The sequence below is a fragment of the Vulpes lagopus genome, chromosome 11, assembly GCF_018345385.1.
Source record: "Vulpes lagopus strain Blue_001 chromosome 11, ASM1834538v1, whole genome shotgun sequence".
NCBI classification, from domain to species: domain Eukaryota; kingdom Metazoa; phylum Chordata; class Mammalia; order Carnivora; family Canidae; genus Vulpes; species Vulpes lagopus.
Window position 1 is genome coordinate 27082537 of NC_054834.1, and position 19680 is coordinate 27102216.

Below are 19680 nucleotides of genomic sequence, written 5' to 3' on the forward strand. Positions count from 1 at the left end.
TCTTTGGTAGAGAATTTCCTGCAGGGCAGCTTATGCATTTGAAGCTCTCCAAAAAAAAAAAAAAAAAAAAGCAAAAAAGCTCTCCAAAGACCCAGCAGAACTCTACTGACTTCTAAGAATATTGTAACATTCTGAGAACATTAAGGGAATGATCTAAAATGTGGAAAACGTTAGGGGCACCTGGGTGGCTCAGTCAGTTAAACATCCAACTCTTGACTTCAGCTCGGGTCATGATCTCAGTGGTGAGATCAAGCCCCTGGTTGGGCTTTGCACTCACATGGAAACTGCTTGAGATTCTCTCCCTCCTCCTCCTCCCTCATAAGTACCCTCTCTCGCTTTCTCTCTCAAGTAAATAAATACATAAAATCTTTTTAAAAATAATAATAAAACATGGGAAATGTTTAAAGTCTTATTTGGAACATTAAAAATTAGAAGCAATTTTAAAGGTTTAACCATGGAAGAGTGACACGTTTACAACATGAATATCCGTGTCATGGAATGTTATTCAGCGATTTCAATGTAAGTAAGGAGTAAGCTGCTACAAAAGAAGAATATTAAAGTAAACAGGATTATTAAATTAAGAGGGGAATATACTGATGACTATCTAAAACACAGGAATACCAAAATGACAATTATACTGGGAATCTTGCACGATACCACTACACCGGTGGCGCCGATAAGACAATTATATCGGGATGCTGGAATTGTTTCCCACCCTCTTCCCACCAGTTGTACAAAAAAAAAAAAAAAAAAAAGTAAATATTATAAAAGAATGAAAAAAAATGGTAAGAATGCCATGGCTGGAAGGCCACTAGTGAACAATCATATACAAAGAGCTCTCAAGATAAGAGCTAATGTAGGGTATGAGACTAGATGCTGTAAGAAAAGTCACTGTCCTCAACAATTAATGCTCTCTGCTATTTTCACCTAACAACAACCCCTGCAAAACCACCCATTCTTCCCTTCTTTCTAATGGCAGGTCCCAAAAAGGTAGCCATCAAAGAAGTGCTGCCTGTAATAGCACTCTTATTTATGTTCAGCCTATACACATCTTATTCTCAAAGTCTTTCTTGGTCTAAACCAATATGAAATATTGTACTTCTCTGAGGCTGTTTTTGTTTTTTACTGTGAAAGAACAATGTTGCTAAATTACTCATCTTTTAAAACCACAATCATAAACTAAAACTCCTATTATTGCTATTGCATTTTAGAGTGGTAGGAAGTCCCCAACCAAGATGGGCTATGTTTAAAAAAAAAAAAAAACTGTTTTACGCTGCTTGTTTGAAACTTGTTACACAGACCTGTGGCACTGAGTTAAGTATATGGCACTTTCCTTATGATTCCAAGAAAATATTTGAAAAAGTTTCTGTTTCCTTGAAGGAAGATCTTAGTTGAAAGACAGTTTCTACACAAACTTGTTAACTACGTATGTGGCACTTTCCTTATGCTTCCACGTATACATTTGAAAGTGTTTCCATCTGCGTGAAAGATGTCAGTTGAAAGCACTTCTTCCTTAGAAATATTATAGTAACACAGGAAATGGATCTGCTCACCAAAGCCTCCGATTTCCACATTCTCTCCCTCAAGTTCCTGGTCTAAAAGACTAATGTCTACTTAGGATGCTTCTTAGGCTTTCCCGAGCCTCCACATAAGTCTTTAGTTTCACCATGGAATTTTCTTAAGTGGGGTATTTTTAGGCTGGGAAATGCCTTACTAACAATTATATTTTGTACCACTTAAAATCTACTAACTTTCATTTTCATAATATATGTGACATTTGATTAACTTAAATTCCATATGAAAAATACTCTACAGGCAATCAGAAAATTAAAAACAAAGAGCTATAAGAGAACACTAAAGTGTCCCTAAAGTTAGTGGACTACAAATATCAAATATCAAAAGCAAGATGCTATTTTAAAATATGTAATGACTTAAGTTTGACGATGGGTGAATTTTAATTGAATCCTTTCTGTAAAAAAACAAATGGTATTCTAATGCCACTGAGACTAAGTGCTGAAAAACTAAATAATCAAATATGTGAAACACGATTACAATTTAAATTTTTGGCCTCTTTTTCTAAGCCCCCACTTTTAATACAGAATGAACTCTCCCACCATAAGCACAGTGGTATTATTTGACACTTGACATCCAAAAGCTGCACATTAGGATCAGTATTGAAATTTTCACAGCTTTGGAGAAGGATTTAAGAAGAAAAAGCTTCCAACTGCAATATAGTGTAACTGGTACAAATACCGGCTTAGTTCTTAGGTCTCTGACTACATTCCTCTATTTCTCTACAAAAATCTTTTAGCATCTGATAGTTTCATCAGACTTCCCATTTTCAAACAAGTAACTTGACTTCCCATCATGTCCCGGATAAATGAGTCTGAAGATTTCCTGAAGGCAGACCTCAATCACTGAGTCCCCTTTACAAATAAGGCAACCGTGCCTTTTAATTTCTGTTGGAAAAGGGTTGTTGTTGTTGTTGTTGTTTTTTAAGATTTGTTTATTCATGACAGAGAGAGAGAGGCAGAGACACAGGCAGAGGGAGAAGCAGGCTCCCTCTGGAGCAGGGAGCCCGGCTCCCCGTCGGGCAGGGAGCCCAACGGGCAAGGAGCCCAACGCAGGACTCTATCCCGGGCCTCCAGGGTCATGCCCTGGGCCGAAGACAGGTGCTAAACTGCTGAGCCCCCCCCGGCTGCCCCAGAACAGGGTTTTACGCTCCACACTCAATGTTCAGTAGGGCGCACAGCGATGTTCAAAAATGTTTTCCAAGGCTCTGTTCTGGTCCACTGGGGACAATCAGAATGTAACAACACCTGCAGAAGAACCGGACCATACTCAGTCACATTTGACTCTCTCCGCCGGGGGTTCCTCCTTGTAATGGGAAATGATCTGAATTAGGATGCAACAGTTGATGAGGAAGAAGAACAAACCGGCCAACCAGATTAACAGAAAGGTGTTCTTTCCCTGGAACTCGAGGAGATAGGCGGGCGCCAGCCACAAGGCCTGCCCGACGAACCACAGCACCAGGAGGCCGGCGGCGCGTTTCCAGGGCATCCTCACCTGCGGCATCACAAGGGGCAGCAGGCAGAGGTACCAGAGGAAGTACTGGGAGGTGCAGACCTTGTTGAAAGTCACGAAGATCGCCGTGTGCAGGAAACAGCAGAAGGCGAGGTCCCTGTAGTAGGCCAGGGACGCGGCGGAGAGCAGCAGCAGCTGCGGCAGGAAGGCGGCGACGCCCAGCGAAGGGCTCCACGGGCTCTCGGCCGTCAGGTACAGCATGTAGAAGTAGGGCGAGAAGTTGTGCCGGATGTCCCGCCTCGTCAGGTGGTACAGGTAGGTGTGCTCCAGGAACTCCCAGCCGTAGCGGCGGTAGAAGCCGAGGCTCAGGGCGCAGAAGGTGAGCCCGGCCACCGCCGCGAACAGCAGCACCGCGCGGCTGCACAGCGCCCGGAGCAGCGCGGACGCACGGGCGCGGCGGGGCGCGGGCGGGGGCGCGGGCGGGGGCGCCCCCCGCTGCAGGTGCAGCGCGATGGGCAGGATGTAGGTCACCGGGTACAGCTTCAGGTGCACGGCGAGCCCGTAGGCCACGGCGGCGCACGCCAGCCGCCCGCGCGCCAGCAGGTACAGCGCCGCCAGCACCAGCGCCGCCACCAGCGCGTCCGCGTTGCCCCGGCTGGACACCGCCATGGGGAGGGGGTTCAGCAGCCACAGGGCGCAGTAGCCGCAGGCCCCGCGCCGGCCCAGCCCGCGCAGGAGCAGCAGGCGGTAGAGCGGCCAGGCGGCCAGCAGGTCGCAGCTGATGAACAGCAGCTTCCCGAACGGCTCGCACAGGTGCACGTTGGGCGTCAGCAGCCAGGCCAGCAGCGGCGTGTAGCGGTAGGTGGCGCGCAGGTACGGGGAGCGGCCCTGCGACAGCAAGCGCGCGGCGTCCGTGAACACCCGGTAGTCCACGTCCGTGTAGCGCACAGGCAGCGCCCGGTCCTGGAAGGCGCCGTACAGCACCAGGGCCACGCGCGCCACGAAGGCCACGCCGAACACCCCGGCGGGCCGCACCCGCAGGCTCAGGGCCCGGCCCATCACCGACCCGCGCCCGCCCGCCCGCCCGCCCGCAGACCCGAACCACCGCGCCGCGGCCGCTTCCGGCAGGGAGCCCCGCCCCGACACGCCCACGCCCCGCCCCGCTTCCGGGGGAGGAGCCACGCCGCGGTTCTCTCCCTCCGGATTGGCTTCCTGCGGCGGGGGCGGGACTTCCGCGTCTGGCCGCGGCGCCCCGCTGCTCTGCTCTGCTCCGCCCTTCCCGCCGCGGCCCCCGAGCCTGAGACCCCTGAGGGGTGTCCGGCCGCCAGCTGCGCAGCGCGCCCGCCAGCGGGGCTCCGGGGGGCGGCGGGCACCCTGTGTGCAGCCCCGGGAGCTGGCGGCCGTGTCCTGGCCGGCGGCCGTGCGGGGAGGGCGGCCCGAAAGGGGCCCGCAACGCGGCTGTCTGCTGCCCCGGGTCACAGGAGCCTCCCCGCCGCCCGCCGGCGCGCGACCCCTCGGCGGAGGCCCGGGTGTTAACGCCTGGAGGCGATCCGGGCGCCTCCACCGAGCGCCCGCCGAGCGCCTGCCGAGTGCCCACCGGAGCGCCCGCCGAGTACCCACCTGAGCGCCTGCCGAGTGCCCGCCGAGTGCCCACCTGAGCGCCCGCCGAGTGCCCACATGAGCGCCTGCCGAGTACCCACCTGAGCGCCTGCTGAGTGCCCGCCGAGTGCCCACCTGAGCGCCCGCCGAGTGCCCACATGAGCGCCTGCCGAGTGCCCGCCGAGTGCCCACCTGAGCGCCCACCCGAGTGCCCACATGAGCGCCTGCCGAGTACCCACCTGAGAGCCTGCTGAGTGCCCGCCGAGTGCCCGCCAAGTGCCCACCTGAGCGCCCACCCGAGTGCCCACATGAGCGCCTGCCGAGTACCCACCTGAGCGCCCGCCGAGTACCCACCTGAGCTACTGACAAGTGCCCACCTGAGCGCCCGCCGAGTGCCCACATGAGCGCCCGCCGAGTACCCACCTGAGCGCCCACCCGAGTGCCCACATGAGCGCCCGCCGAGTACCCACCTGAGCGCCTGCCGAGTGCCCGCCGAGCGCCCGCCGAGTGCCCACCTGAGCGCCCGCCGAGTGCCCACATGAGCGCCTGCCAAGTGCCCACCTGAGCGCCCGCTGAGTGCCCACCTGAGCGCCCGCCGAGTGCCCACATGAGCACCTGCCGAGTGCCCACCTGAGCGCCCGCCGAGTGCCCACCTGAGCGCCCGCTGAGTGCCCACCTGAGCGCCCGCCGAGTGCCCACATGAGCACCTGCCGAGTGCCCGCCGAGTGCCCACCTGAGCGCCCACCCGAGTGCCCACATGAGCGCCTGCCGAGTACCCACCTGAGAGCCTGCTGAGTGCCCGCCGAGTGCCCGCCAAGTGCCCACCTGAGCGCCTGCCGAGTGCCCGCCGAGTGCCCGCCTGAGCCCCCGCCGAGTACCCGCCTGAGCGCCCGCTGAGTGCCCACCTGAGCGCCCGCCGAGTGTCCACATGAGTGCCTGCCGAGTACCCACCTGAGCGCCTGCTGAGCGCCCGCCGAGTGCCCACCTGAGCGTCCACCAAGTGCCCACCTGAGCGCCTGCCGAGTACCCACCTGAGTGCCCACCTGAGCGCCCGCCGAGTGCCCACCTGAGCGCCCGCCGAGTACCCACCTGAGCGCCCACCCGAGTGCCCACATGAGCGCCCGCCCGAGTACCCACCTGAGCGCCCACATGAGCGCCCGCCGAGTACCCACCTGAGCGCCCACCCGAGTGCCCACATGAGCGCCTGCCGAGTACCCATATGAGCGCCTGCCGAGTGCCCGCCGAGTGCCCACCTGAGCGCCCGCCAAGTGCCCACATGAGCGCCTGCCGAGTGCCCACCTGAGCGCCCGCTGAGTGCCCACCTGAGCGCCCACCGAGTGCCCACATGAGCGCCTGCCGAGTGCCCACATGAGCGCCCGCTGAGTGCCCACCTGAGCGCCCGCCGAGTGCCCACATGAGCACCTGCCGAGTGCCCACCTGAGCGCCCGCCGAGTACCCGCCTGAGCGCCCGCTAAGTGCCCACCTGAGCGCCCACCCGAGTGCCCACATGAGCGCCTGCCGAGTACCCACCTGAGAGCCTGCCGAGTGCCCGCCGAGTGCCCACCTGAGCGCCCGCCAAGTGCCCACCTGAGCGCCTGCCGAGTGCCCGCCTGAGCCCCCGCCGAGTACCCGCCTGAGCGCCCGCTGAGTGCCCACCTGAGCGCCCGCCGATTGTCCACATGAGTGCCTGCCAAGTACCCACCTGAGCGCCTGCTGAGCGCCTGCCGAGTACCCACCTGAGTGCCCACCTGAGCGCCCGCCGAGTGCCCACATGAGCGCCTGCCGAGTGCCCGCCGTGCCCACATGAGCACCCGCCGAGTGCCCACATGAGCGCCCGCCGAGTACCCGCCTGAGCGCCCGCCGAGTGCCCGCCTGAGTGCCCGCCGAGTGCCCACCTGAGCGCTCGCCGAGTACCCACCTGAGCGCCGCCGAGTACCCACCTGAGCGCCCACTGAGTGCCCACCTGAGTACCTGCCCAGTGCCCGCCTGAGTACCCACCTGAGCGCCAGCCGAGTGCCTGCCTGAGTGCCCGCCAAGTGCCCGCCTGAGTGCCCGCGGAGCGCCCACCTGAGTGTCTGCGGAGCGCCCTTTTAAGTGCCCATGGAGTGCCCACCGGAGTGCCTGCCTGAGCGCCCGCCAAGTGCCCGCCTGAGCGCCTGCCGAGTGCCCACCTGAGCCCCCGCCAAGTGCCCATGGAGTGCCCACTGGAGTGCCTGCCTGAGCGCCTGCCAAGTGCCCACCTGAGCACCCACCGAGTGCCGGTCTGAGTGCCCGTGGAGCGCCCGCCGAGTGCCTGTCGAGTGCCCACCTTAGCGCTGCCAAGTGCCCACCGAGTGCCCGTCTGAGCGTCCGCTGAGTGCCCCCCTGAGCGCACGCTGAGTGCCTACCTGAGTGCCCGCGGAGCACCCGCCGAGTGCCCATGGAGTGCCCACCAGAGTGCCTGCCTGAGCACCCGCCGAGTGCCCACCTGAGCACCTGCCGAGTGCCCACCAAGTGCCCACCTGAGCGCCTGCCAAGTGCCAACCTGAGCCCCCGCTGAGTGCCCGCCTGAGTGCCCACCAAGTACCCACCTAAGCGCCCGCTGAGTGCCCACTTGAGCGCCCGCCGAGTGCCCACTTGAGCGCCCGCCAAGTGCCCGCCGAGTGCCCACCTGAGCCCCCTCCGAGTGCCCACCCTGAGCGCCCGCCGAGTACCCGCCTGAGCGCCTGCCGAGTGCCTGCCTGAGCGCCCGCCGAGTGCCAACCTGAGTGCCCGCAGAGCGCCTGCCGAATGCCTTCGAGTGCCCACCTTAGCGCTGCCGAGTGCCCACCTGAGTGCCTACCAAGTGCCCGTCTTAGTGCCCGCCGAGTGCCCACCTGAGCCCCCTCCGAGTGCCCGCCCTGAGCGCCCGCCGAGTACCCACCTGAGCGCCTGCCGAGTGCCTGCCTGAGCGCCCGCCGAGTGCCAACCTGAGTGCCCTCAGAGCGCCTGCCAAGTGCCTGTCGAGTGCCCACCTTAGCGCTGCCGAGTGCCCACCTGAGTGCCTACCAAGTGCCCGCCGAGTGCCCCCTGAGCGTCCACTGAGTGCCCCCCTGAGCGCCCGCCAAGTGCCTACCTGAGTGCCCGCGGAGCACCCGCCGAGTGCCCATGGAGTGCCCACCGGAGTGACTGCCTGAGCACCCGCCGAGTGCCCACCTGAGCACCTGCCCAGTGCCCAAGTGCCCACCTGAGTGCCTGCTGAGTGCCCACCTGACCCCCCCACTGAATGCCCGCCTGAGCACCCGCCAAGTAACCACCTGAGCGCCCGCCGAGTGCCCACCTGAACACCCGCCAAGTGCCTGCCTGAGCGCCCGCCGAGTACCCACAGAGCACCCGCCCAGTGCCCACCTGAGTGCCCGTGGAGCGCCCGCCGAGTGCCCATGGAGTGCCCACCTGAGTGCCTGCGGAGTGCCCACCTGAGCGCCCGCCCAGTGCCCGCCGAGTGCCCACCTGAGCCCCCACCAAGTGCCCGCCTGAACGCCCACCTGAGCCCCCACCGAGTGCCCGCTTGAGCGCCTGCCCAGTGCCCACCAAGCGCCCGCCTGAGCACCTGCCCAGTGCCCGCCGAGTGCCCACCTGAGCGCCCGCCAAGTGCCCACCTGAGCACCCGCCAAGTGCCCACCTGAGCGCCCGCCGAGTGCCCACGGAGTTCCCATCTGAGCGCCCACCTGAGCGCCCGTTGAATGCCCGCCTGAGTGCCCGCTGAGTGCCCAGGGAGCGCCTGCCAAGTGCCCACCTGAGTGGCCGCCGAGCGCCGTTCTTGCCTCCCCTCCACCACGGTGCCAGGGCCCCGGGCTCTAGAGGCTCACCCACACGGAAGACCCCGCCCACCCCCGAGCCCTGTCCCAGCGCCCCGCCCTCTCTTCCGAGGTGACCCTTCTTTTTTTTTTTTTTTTTTTTTTTAAGATTTATTGATTTATTTATTTATAGAGACAGAGAGAGAGAGAGAGAGAGAGGCAGAGACACAGGCAGAGGGAGAAGCAGGCACCATTCAGAGAGCCGGATGTGGGACTTGATCCAGGGTCTCCAGGATCACACCCTAGGCTGCAGGCGGCGCTAAACCACTGCGCCACCAGGGCTGCTGGAAATGACTGTTCTTCATCACGGCCTTTGTCACAGTGCCTTGTGACTCCGGATTGTTTAAATATTGTACTTATTTATTTGGGGGAGAGAGAGGGAGTGAGCACGAGCACGGGCAGGAGGGAGGCAGAGGGAGAGGGAGACTCCTGTCTAGCAGGGAGCCGATGAGGATCATGACCTGAGCCGCCCAGGCGCCCAGACACCTGATTTTTTTGTTTCCTCTTTCCTTGTTTTCCGTCAGGACCCTGAGAACGGAGATGATCTTGTTTTTTTCTGTACCACAGTGTCAGCGCGTTAGCAGACTCACAGTGGGCACTCGGTAAGGTTGAATTGACTTCGGGGGTCCCTCTTGCCAGAGTCCCTCTGGAGGGCATTCCCGGGAGCGCCCCCAACCCCCAGTCCAACTGTCTTTCCAACATCTTTACCTGTCTGAAGCTCAACCCCCGTCCCCCACCCAACTCTAACCCCTGCTTCCTTGAATTTCCCACCAAGGCCTCCCGCACATTAGCTCTTTCCCTTCTATGGGCACGTATAGCACTTTGTATGCAGAATTGCAAATGCCATGGGCGCCTGGGTGGCTCAGTGGTTGAGCACCTGCCTGTGGCTCAGGTCGTGACCCCGGGGTCCTGGGATCGAGTCCTGCATCGGGGTCCCTGCAGGGAGCCTGCTTCTCCCTCTGCCTGGGTCTCTGCCTCTCTCTCTGTGTCTCTCATGAATAAATAAAATCTTTTTTAAAAAAATTGTGAATACCATAATTCATTTTAGGTGATATTCATAACCTTTTCAGTGAAACCGCAGGGTTTTTGAGGTTAGGGATTATATCTTATCCTTAGTTGTGTGTTGTTGTTTTTTTTTTCAGTTGCTCCTAATTTGATGCAGTTTTAGGCACATTATAAATGTCCAGCAAATCCTGACTTAGTTGATTTTACAGATTGACCTGGCTTCCTAGGGGAAGTTTTCTCCACCAGAATAAAGAGTCGATGACTCCCTTCAGCCTCTACATGCAGCTCCCAGGACTGTCCACCCCCCATCCTACAAGTTACATTCATCCTTTGGATGGACCATGTTAGTCGGATACATTCCATATTCATAGTCTGGTATCTTTTTCTCCTTTTATGTGCATTATTGTAATTATATACCTCATGTAGGTAGTTACTTTTAACCTCTTTTGCAGTATAGTAGCTACACATACAGGGCAGCACATCACCATGCTGATGAGGAGGAGGATTTCCAAGAGCCAGTTAAGGCTTTGTTAAGGACTTATTTGCAGGGTGTCAGGCATCATGCTAAATACTTGCCGTGTAAGGTGGATATGCTACCTTCACAAATGAAGAAATCAAGACTTAGGAGGTGAAGTCATTTTCCTAAGTCGCATCATCAACTAATGGCAGAGCTGGAATACAAAAGCAGGTCCATGTGGCTCAGATTATTTCTAACTACTGTGTGGCTGACCTGCAAATAAAATGTCGATGATGAATTCTGATTTACTTCTCTGCCTTCTCTGATTCGATCCCTTGTCTGAATCTTTCTGATATTCACTGTCACAATGAGTCCAGCACTGATTATTCTCTCCGCCAGCGATAGCTAAGTGAGGCTTAATCCCAGAGAATAGAGGATATGGGAGGTGGGCGTCTGAGGATTACCTAAGGAACGGTTCCTCCGGCAGGGTTGGTTTAGGTGTCTCGCAGGAAGGCTTCGACCAACCCGACCCCATGGAGCTTACCTACTAGGTAGGTGGAAGAAGACACCTAATTGGGAAGATAAGGAAACAGGAAACAGCTAATCAAAATGAACTCTGCTTGGATCACTGAAGTCCAAGGAGGGAGATACACGTAGCAGTTGTGGAACTGAAGAAAGGACTGGAGGCCAGGAACATACCTTGGACAGAGAGGCCCGACTTCCGTTACGGTTTCGAGGCGGGACAGAAGCATCCCAGGCTTTCAGGAGCCCATCCTGAGCTTTCTGCAACTGGGCTTAGGGATTCTGTTTCTCACCTCTTTCCAAAAGCGCTGCAGTTTTTTGAGATGCTCAGCTGTTGGTTACCTCTTAACTATTACTTACAGTTCTAATCCCCCCCTTTCCTGTCTGCCTCCAGGCTTTTGCCCTAATACAGCCAGCTACACACAGGTGTAGATTGTCCCCAGCATCCTTAGCCAGTGACCTCGACCTCGGTCAGTATACTGACCTTCCCAGATCGACTCTCCATCTTCTTTGCCTTGTACTGGCCAGCATCACGCAGTCTTCCCTGCCCTCTGGCTGCCCGTTAGCTTAGGCCAGGGGGAGGCACTAGCGGGCCTTTGGCCGTGGCTGAGTCCTGCTGCCTGAGACCATGGCTTCCACTGAGGCGACAGCCCCCTGCCTTGGCTACAACTCTCACCAGTTTCCAGTAACCATCCTGCCAGGCTTAAGACTGGTAAAGACTCTCCTGCCGTGGGGAGTCCCTGGGTGCCTCACCATCCCTTGTTGGCTTCTTAGCCCTGCCCACACCTTTATAAATAACCCCTTCCTTAAATCCTACCCCTATTAGCTCTTTAAGTATACCCTCTGTTTTCTGCTAGTCCCGGCTGATTTAGTCACTTTCTTTGTTTTGTTTTTTTAGACCTTGCTTACATTGCCTGCTTTGTAATTTCCTTTTGAACCTGTTCTAAATTCTTTTCGTTGAATTTAGCCCAGACCTTCAACAACTCATTTAATTAATGATACATACCGACCACCTCCACTACACCAGGATCTGTGGCAATTACCTCTCCCCCAAGCTTTTGCAAGCCTCCTAACTGGCTTAGCATGTCCTGTCTCTCAATTCTACGGCTAACTTGATGTTCATAAACAGTACTTTATTAGATTCTTTCCTTCCTCAGATATCTCCAATGGCTCCCAATTGCCTATAGAAAAAAAAATAGACCATTTAGGCTGACATTGAGTCCCTCCATGACACTGCCTTTTCAATCTACTCGCCTATAAAACCCTCTATTCTAGGTTTATTACCCATCCTTTAGCTATGCCCTGTGCTTTCGTCCTACGGTACTTTTGTTCCTGCTGTATCACCTACAAAGGGTCCCTTTTGTCTTTGCCTTTTTCCTTTTTTCTTTTTCTTTTTCTTTTCTTTTTTCCTTTTTTCCTTTTTCCTTTTTTCCCCCGTGTTCCCTTTAAATACTATTTGTCCTTTGGTGCTGGAGTCTAACTTCAACTCCTCAAAACTCTCCCTAGACCTTAACTAGTGCAAATAATTTCCCCCCTTCCAAAACTGTGGAGTTTATTGTACTAGTTTGTTTTTTTTTTTTTTTTGACAGTTAATTATGTCATGTCTTATGAAATATGTTACCTAAATCTTTAATGGATACTTAACAAGCACACGAGCTCCTCTGTGTACTAGCTATGTGAACGTGAGAGAATTCCCTCCCCCTTCCCTTGCTCTGCTACATTTACGGAGCATCACAGGTGTAGGTCCTGGGCGAAGCTCCAGGCTGTACTGATGACCAAACACTGACATGAATCCCATTCACGCGACACTTAAAGTCTAGTGAGCGAGACAGACATCCGTCAAATAAATTCACAAGTCAAACTGCTGCTCTGGTAAGTGCTATGAAAGATGGGTAGGCGGTGCCACCACAGCTTTTAACCAGCATTTCCAGCTGAGATGGGCGTGGTAAGTAAGAGTGAGCAAGGCTGGGGGCAGCAGGCAGGAGGGGTTTCCAGCGAAGAACAGCAGGTGCAAAGCCCAGTGAGAAAGTACCTCCCTGGGACGTGCATCGTGTGTTCAATGTCCTTCTACTACCTGAATGGTACCTTCCAGGTAATAGGAACTCAGTATTTGCTGATTTTTCTTGAGTCTCATGTCACATGTGTTCTAACTAGACCTCACAGATGGATACCTTCCCTTGCCTAGTGCCTGTCCCCGGGAGGTATTTTCCACATGCGTCTCACTCTTGAGAACGTGTTGGTGGTGGTTTATCTGGCCCTTGGGCTGTGCTTGTTGTCCTCCCTGACATTTGTGGTATGCCCTCGGTGTGTGCGACTTACCTTGTTTTCCTCACAAGTTTGCAAGTCTCTTTAAAGCCTAAGGGACTGTGTATTTCATATTTCCTCTATCTCATATGTCTTGTGACTCATCCCTGAACCAGTGTTGCCTGAACGCTGTAGGTAAGTATCTATTGATGACGATGAGACCCCTCGTTTTCTCCCTCCTCCCCCTCCCTCTGTCCTTCCTTTTCTGGGGAACAGAGGTCGGTGACTCTGGGATGCATTAGCAAGCATCAGAGAGGGTTCAGGGCTGGCTGTTGACAACCAGGCCTTCCAGGTAAGGGATGGATAAGAGTAGAAGGGAAATCCATCTCTTTGAATGTTGGGGCAAAATGCCCAGCAACAAAACGAAGAGGCTTATAGAGCCTCGGGGATCACGAGGGAATGTCCAGACCCAGTAGCGTGGAAGGGACATGGGGCATGTGAATCTGGCTGGGAGGGACGGCATAGGATCCAAAGCAACATTCCTGGATTGAGCCAAGCCAATTGGATATCGATAGATTGCTAAACCGTGACTTTTTTCTTCTGTTAATCCTTTAAAAACTCGGTGTGAAGGGTCCTCTGCTAAAGGATCCCCGGGTTGAGGAGGGAGCTACGGCCGAGGGAGGGCTGGCTGCGCCCCTGGTAGGCCTGCAGGCAGCCCCACACCAGGACCGGCTTCCATGTCTACGAGAAGCTAGAGGAAAAACAGCTCCGTGCTGTTTTTTATTCAGCAGCTTCTTTTGCAGAGACTAAAGTAAAATTAACCAAACGAGCTCATCTGTCCCTGTTCCATGGGTGACTCTGGCCCGGTTTAGTCCCTGACGCGGGGATGGACCGCTGTCCTGGACATGGTGCTTCGAGAGCCGAGAGCCGGCCGTGACCGAGCTGGCGGCAGCCCCTGCTGACCCTACAAGGGGAGCGTGTGAGCGCACAGGTGCACAGGTGTGCGAGGCTCCCGGCACCCCTCGGAGCAGGGGGGTAGCCGGCTTCTCTGCTCTGCTGGGCCTCGGGTGTCCCTGGACGGTCCTGTTAGCTGGTGGAGCCAGGTGGTGGGGACGGGGTGGGGCGGAGGACACCCGGAACCTCTCGGGGGACTGTCCCCCTGGGGCTCCCCCCACGCCTGCACCAGGCCCGCACGCCCCAGGCCCCGGGATCATCTGGGTGGCTGCGGGCCGGCTGTGGGCCCAGCAGCTCGTGGTCCCGGCACGTGGAGTCCAGGTGGGGGCGTCCCGGCAGGGCCCGCAGAGGAAGGGGGCGTGCAATACACTTCCAGAAAAGGACGCAGAAGGTGCTTTTATTTTAAAACCAAAACCAAAGTGCTACAGTGACAGGACACTGCCGGGGTGGAGTGTGGTGTAGGTGGGTTCTAGGTGCCCATGGCCGAGCGGCTGCCCGAGTCCTCCCGCTCCCTCCTCCCTCCCGGGCCTGGGTGCGGGGAGTATCCGCAGCCTCAGTGGGTGTCTCCTCTGAGGAGCGGCCTCCACGCCTCCCTCTCCCGCCATCAAACCTGAAAGCCTCCTCAGCTGTCCCGCTTGCACGTGCAAACCAGGATCACCGGGCACAGGTCTGGAAACCGGGGGAGTCCGACCCCGAACCCAGAGCCAGGTATCCACCCCGTGCTACGATCTCCTTTCCGTACATTCAGCATGTTTGGTCCTATGTACATCCATAGACATCTCTCTACATGCACATACTCTCTCGGTCTCTCTCCTCGGGTCAGCCTCCCTATGTACCACGTCCCACCTCCCGAGCCTCTGCCTCCGTCTCCTCTGCTGGTCCAGGGGACACTGGTCTCGCGGGTTTCACGAGGTCTGTCAGCACCACCCCCGTCATCGTCGTTGTCACACCCTGAGTGCCCTCTCCCATCTGTTGTTTTGCCCATGGGGACTCTCCTGTTCCTGTGGGTGCTGAGCGCTCCCTGACATTCCAGTCTACGGTTGGTGTGGTCAGGGGCCCACGTCCCACCGGACCTGGCTGCTCCCGAAGCTCGTCCAATAGCCTGCAGAAGGATTTCAGCTCCGAGGAAGAGGCTGTGCGGAGCCAGGGAGGGTGCGGGTGGGGGGCACTGTCCTCTGGGGAGGCCTGTGGCAGACGAAGCTGGGCTGTATTAAGAGGATAGTAGGACGCGTTAAAGTGCAGCTTAGAGCAAAGTCTGGGGTCGCAGAGCAAAATCAAAAACAGTTAAGTCAGAAAATGTCCTCATTGTGTTAAGCAAGAATCTGAGCAGCCTGGGGGCCTGGAGCCGACAGCAGGGGACCAGGGAGAAGGGATTCCAGACCCTCAGGAGGGATGCAGCTGTGTGCAGAGGAAGCTAGGGGAAGACGCCTTGCTGGTGGAGGAGGCGTCCGGGTGCGCACGCGCTCACGCTCACGCCAGAACTGCGGCCTCCCCACCCTGGAAGAAATCCGGTAAGTCTAATGTTGAATAAAGTTGGGAGCCCAGACACTGGCTCTTTGCCTTCCGTTCTGTGTGTCAGATTTTCACGTTTTCCTGGGTCTCGTTCCCTTGAGAGCTTGGGAGTGCTGGTGGGTGGGGTGTACAGTCAGTGAAGAATGAAGGGTCTTCAGGTCGGAGTCAGCAGAGTTCAAGGAAAGACACATGAGAGGATCTTATGCACATCTTGAGGTGACCGTGGGTCCAGCCCCAGGCGCGTGGACGCATTCTGGGAAGTGTGTGGCTTGTAACAACTGACCGGGTCCACGGTTCGTGCAGGGACCCTATGCCAAGCCACTGTCGGTGGAGGCACTTTTGGGATTTGGGGCTTTAGAGAAAATTCTGGTGCCCGTATGCCCTTCTCAGCCCCTCGCACAGCCCCCACCAGGGACCAAGGAATGGCCTGAGGTTGATGTCCTGAAGTGTGCCCTCTAACTCACCTGGAAGTGGCATCCTTGCAGGGGAGAGGAGATGGGGTTGGGGACCCTCTATCCCAAGTCTCAGGAATGGCTAAGGGAGACCCTGGTTATTGGATCAGGAGGCGTGTAGTCTCCTTCCCTCCCAGCGTTGCCTAACAAAATAGCTGGCACTTGTCAGAGGGGCACAGGCAGGGGTGCCAGGGACAATGCTGTCCGCCAGCCACACAGTTCTGCCCCGGCCCAAACCCCAATAAAGCACCGCCGGGTCCCCGGGGCTCCACACAGCCGGCTGGAAATCTGAGAGCTTACTCCTCCTCCCTCATGGTAGGGTCAGTGGTGCTTTCCCAGGGGATCCGTGCCCTGTAAATGTCTGGGACATCTCTCCAGACCTCTCTGTGGGGCCTGGGGACCTGCTGGCAGGGCCATCCCATCCACAGGCCACAGGGCAACACATGCTCCCTGGGCTGTCTGCGGAAGAGCGTCAGGGATTTGGACAAGAGCTCTGCAGAGGTCTGATTCCAGGACGCGGTAGGTGCAATGCTGCCCGGGGCCTATTTCCTGCATTGGCCCCAGGTCTCTGGGAGCAGAGGCAGCTAAGGGAGAACCGGGTATCCTAAGGGAAGGTCCCACTGGACAAAACAGGGGAAAACTGGTGACCAAGCTCCTGAGTTACAGTCAGAATTTGCCGGCAGAAGTGAACCACCCTGAAAAACCCTGACTTCTTTCAACAGGGGTTGGTAGAGGACCCGGGAGGGATTCACCCAGATTCCCTTATATCTTGAGGCACAGACCCCAAAAGGACCATCAGAGTCTTGCCCCAGGGAACTAGCCGTGTGGGGAATGAGAGGGGGTGGGGGCTGCGGCCTCAGGTCACCAAACCTGGATGGTGGCGGTGGGAGGCGGGGGGAGTCTATCCATCCAACTGCACGGTCCTCCTAATGTGAGTCTCCAAGCATGGCTGAGGCGTCCTGGGCCACTGCAGCCTAATCTTCCCTCTCCACCCCCCTCCCGGCGTCGGGGGGGTTGTATATCTTGGGGGAGGGTGCAGGGGACACTGGAAGGAAAGCTGGGACTCCAGTTGGCCTCGCCTACCCGCGGGCCGCCAGGTTAAAGCAGAGGGGGCGGAGGATGGGTGCTTCTGGGGGCCTCCGGGAAGCCGGGGTGACGGCCTTCCCCCGGGACGCCGACAGAGGACACACCAGAGGGACGGGGAGGCGGGAAACCAGGCTGTCAGACGTTGCTGATGCGCACGCTCAGGGCGCTGCCCTCCTTCTCCGCTTGTTCCCTTAACGACTCCTCCAACTTGAGCTTCTCAGGGTCTCCATAGCGGACAGCGCTGTCGCGGAGGCCGCCGGGGGAGGCCACTTTCACCACCTGGTCAAAAAGGCTGAAGTCAGCGATGTATTTGCCGCTGGCGGACAGCGAGATGGCCGGGGTGAACTCGTAGCCCCAGAGGATCTCCTCCGGCAGGTAGGACGTGCGCACCTGGCAGGTGGCACTGGTGGACTCCACCGTCCCACTGAGGATCAGCACCAGCTCGAAGTCACCCTCGCCACTGCGCAGGGGGAGGTCTTTCAAGGGACTGGTCTCATCTACCACGTGGTAGAAGGTCAGGGGCAGAATGAGGAAAGGGCTGTCCGAGGCCGTGTCGACCTGGAAAGTCACGTTGACCTGGTTGAGCCGGATGTTCTCGCCCTCTTTGGTCTGGTGGGTCTGAAGCAGCTTGCCCGTCACCTGGCAGCCGATGAGGAGGCTCTTCCGCATGTTGGCGACTCGGATCATGAGGCAGGGCTTCCCGTTGTGGGCCGCGACGACCGCGTGCTGGCTGAACCGGATGGTCTCCGCCCGCTTCTTGGGCCGGGCGATCTTTGCCAGGAAGGTCCCCGTGATGAAGATTTCCAGGATGGTGGTGAGCACCAGCTGGGCAATCAGAAGCACGATGGCCAGCGGGCACTCCTCACTGATGTAGCGGAAGCCGTAGCCGATGGTGGTCTGCGACTCGAGGGAGAAGAGGAAGGCCCCGGTGAGCGTGTGCACCTGGACCACGCAGGGGGTGTGGTTGGCCGGGGGGCCGAGCTCCAGCAGGTCCCCGTGGGCCACAGCCACCAGATACCACACCACGCCGAAGAGGAACCAGGTGCCTGCAAAGGTCGCCGAGAAGAGCAGCAGCTTGTAGCGCCACTGCATGTCGATGAAGGTGGTCCACAGGTCCTTGAGGTAGAGGAAGCGCTTGTCGGCGATGTGCTCCATCCTCACGTTGCTGCGGCCGTCCTTGGTCAGGACCCGGCGCCGCCGGACCCCTGGGCCCACGAGGGGCCGACTCTCCGTCTGAGTGGTCTGGCTGTAGTACACTTTGGCGACAGATGTCATCTGGAGGGAGCAAGACAGCATAACGGAGGTTATTGCAGACATCCAGCCAACTCTTAGCCACCACCCAGCGCGAACGAAGAGGGGACATCCGCTCAGTGCCACTGATTTGTTCTCACTGTCGGCCAATACTTATGAGCACCTGCTCCACGCCGACTGCTGTGCAAGATGCCGGTGAGTCACCAATAGAAATGACACCATCCTTGCTCTCCAAGAACTCACGCCTAGCGAGCGAGACCCAGTTCAGCGAGCAAATAACTGCAATGCAGTCTGATATTTGTAATTCTTGGGAGGGACAGAAAAGAGAGAGCGTCGTAAGTTCACAGTTCCTTGAAGGTGGGGCAAGACGAGAGGGTTCTACTCATCTCCATTCCCCGCAAAACCAGTTCTGTGAAGATCTCCAATTCTGAAATAGGATCCCTCCCTACCCTCGTGAATGGCAGAGCAAGAAAGACTATCCCGCTGAAGCTGTCCCAGGCCAGCCCGCCTCAAAACCCCCGGGCCCTTGATACCCCCACCTGCCCCCCAGCCCCAAGTCAGTACTCGCCGGGGACGCCAAGATGCTCATCTGGCCAAGGAAGTAGCAGAAACTGCCCACCCTTCTGCCCTTCAAGGTGTTCTCTGAGCAACCAGACCATTTCACTATGTGTTATTACAATTACTATTACTCCTTTACCATCACTATCACCGTCATCACCCATCTGCATCATGTGGGGGGATTCAGGCCGGATCCCGGGGGTGCACGTGGGTGGGAGGAGTGCAGACAGGACCCACGCAAGCAGCCGAGCCACAGTGAAGGAGAACGTCCCATCCGGGCCTCCTGGCCGTGCGGGACCATTTCCCGGAGGACTGGGGGAGACAGCAGCTCACCGCGGCCGAGCCGCCTTGACCGAGTGAAGTAGGAGGGCTCGTGTATAGTAGTCAGCACCCCCGTCTGCAAGAGCTCGAATTCGGGATTGCTGTCTGTCCTGATCGAAGAAAGTGGGCCGAGGCTCTGAAACAGGAGACCGCTCACCTGCTCCTCCAAGGTGCCGGCACCCCTGCCCAAGGAGTAACTTGTACTTTTCCAGCAGAGAAAGGATTTCAATCACTGGAGCCCTTGGACTCTGGGTCTGGTGGCCAGACCTGGGAGGGAGGAGGGCGATCTCGGGGGAGTCTGGCCTCTGGAGAGCTGAGAGGCTCATCACAGTATCCATTCCAAAAAATCTGAACCACTGCACTTTATCAGTCCTTCACCCTGGTCCCTTACCTCGTCTTCCCCAAGACCTGACACCCTGAAAAAGAAACTATCTGGGCCCGTCCAAACACCCACCCACGCAGACACTGAACTGGCGACCACCACTGGACGGGAAACCCAAGATGTTAGAGGCAACCAGGCGCCTGTTTTGCCAGCCTCTGCCCATGTGGAACCTCTGCCTGGGTGAGACCGCTTGTCCACTTCCCAGTACCCTCAGCTACCCTGGAGCAAAGGGGAAGCTCCATAATTCTGAAGAATTATTATTTAGAGCCCAAGTAAAGCCCCATTCGATACTCAGTAGTAGTAGTAATATTGAAAAAAACACGTGCAGGGCCTGCATCTCTATGCCATTTTCAAGTTTACAGATTAGCGTGCCTTCTCATTTGATCCTCAAACTGGAAAAGTCATGCGACCTCTAAGAGATTCTGAAGAACTGTGAGCAGACAGAGGAAGTGCTGGAAAGTTGTGGATGAGTGAACGTAATTTTCTTTTTTCTTTTTT

General features: G+C 57.0%; 2 protein-coding genes across 5 annotated transcripts in view; both read right to left on the reverse strand.

Moving 5' to 3' along the window:
- Nucleotides 1-396: 396 nt before the first annotated feature.
- On the reverse strand, nt 397-5489 carry PIGM (phosphatidylinositol glycan anchor biosynthesis class M). Of its 2 annotated transcripts, none has more exons than XM_041721824.1 (2): nt 5449-5489; nt 397-4907 (listed from the first exon to the last, which is right to left on the reverse strand). In XM_041721824.1, exon 2 carries the CDS (start codon nt 4081-4083, stop codon nt 2842-2844), a length of 1242 nt encoding a protein of 413 aa, XP_041577758.1. In that variant the 5' UTR covers nt 4084-4907; nt 5449-5489; the 3' UTR covers nt 397-2841. The 2 variants fall into 2 exon arrangements, with proteins under 2 accessions (XP_041577758.1, XP_041577757.1); XM_041721823.1 differs by lacking the exon at nt 5449-5489 and adding an exon at nt 5094-5318.
- Nucleotides 5490-14001: 8512 nt separating this feature from the next.
- The window catches only part of KCNJ10 (potassium inwardly rectifying channel subfamily J member 10), a 29186-nt gene continuing 23507 nt past the window's right edge, over nt 14002-19680 (reverse strand). For all 3 annotated transcript variants that reach the window (XM_041723051.1, XM_041723049.1, XM_041723052.1), the window contains one exon: nt 14002-17945. In XM_041723051.1, coding sequence (XP_041578985.1) covers nt 16806-17945 — 1140 coding nt within the window. In that variant the 3' untranslated portion in view covers nt 14002-16805. The remainder of the gene's footprint in view (nt 17946-19680) is intronic.

Coding starts and splice junctions, on each gene's coding strand:
- PIGM (XM_041721823.1), bottom strand. CDS start 5,232: ATGTGGGCACTCGGCGGGCGCTCAGGTGGGCACTCAGCGGGCGCTCAG. Junction 4,908..5,093: donor GGCACTCGGCAGGCGCTCAG/GTGGGTACTCGG, acceptor GTGGGCGCTCAG/GTGGGCACTTGGCGGGCACT.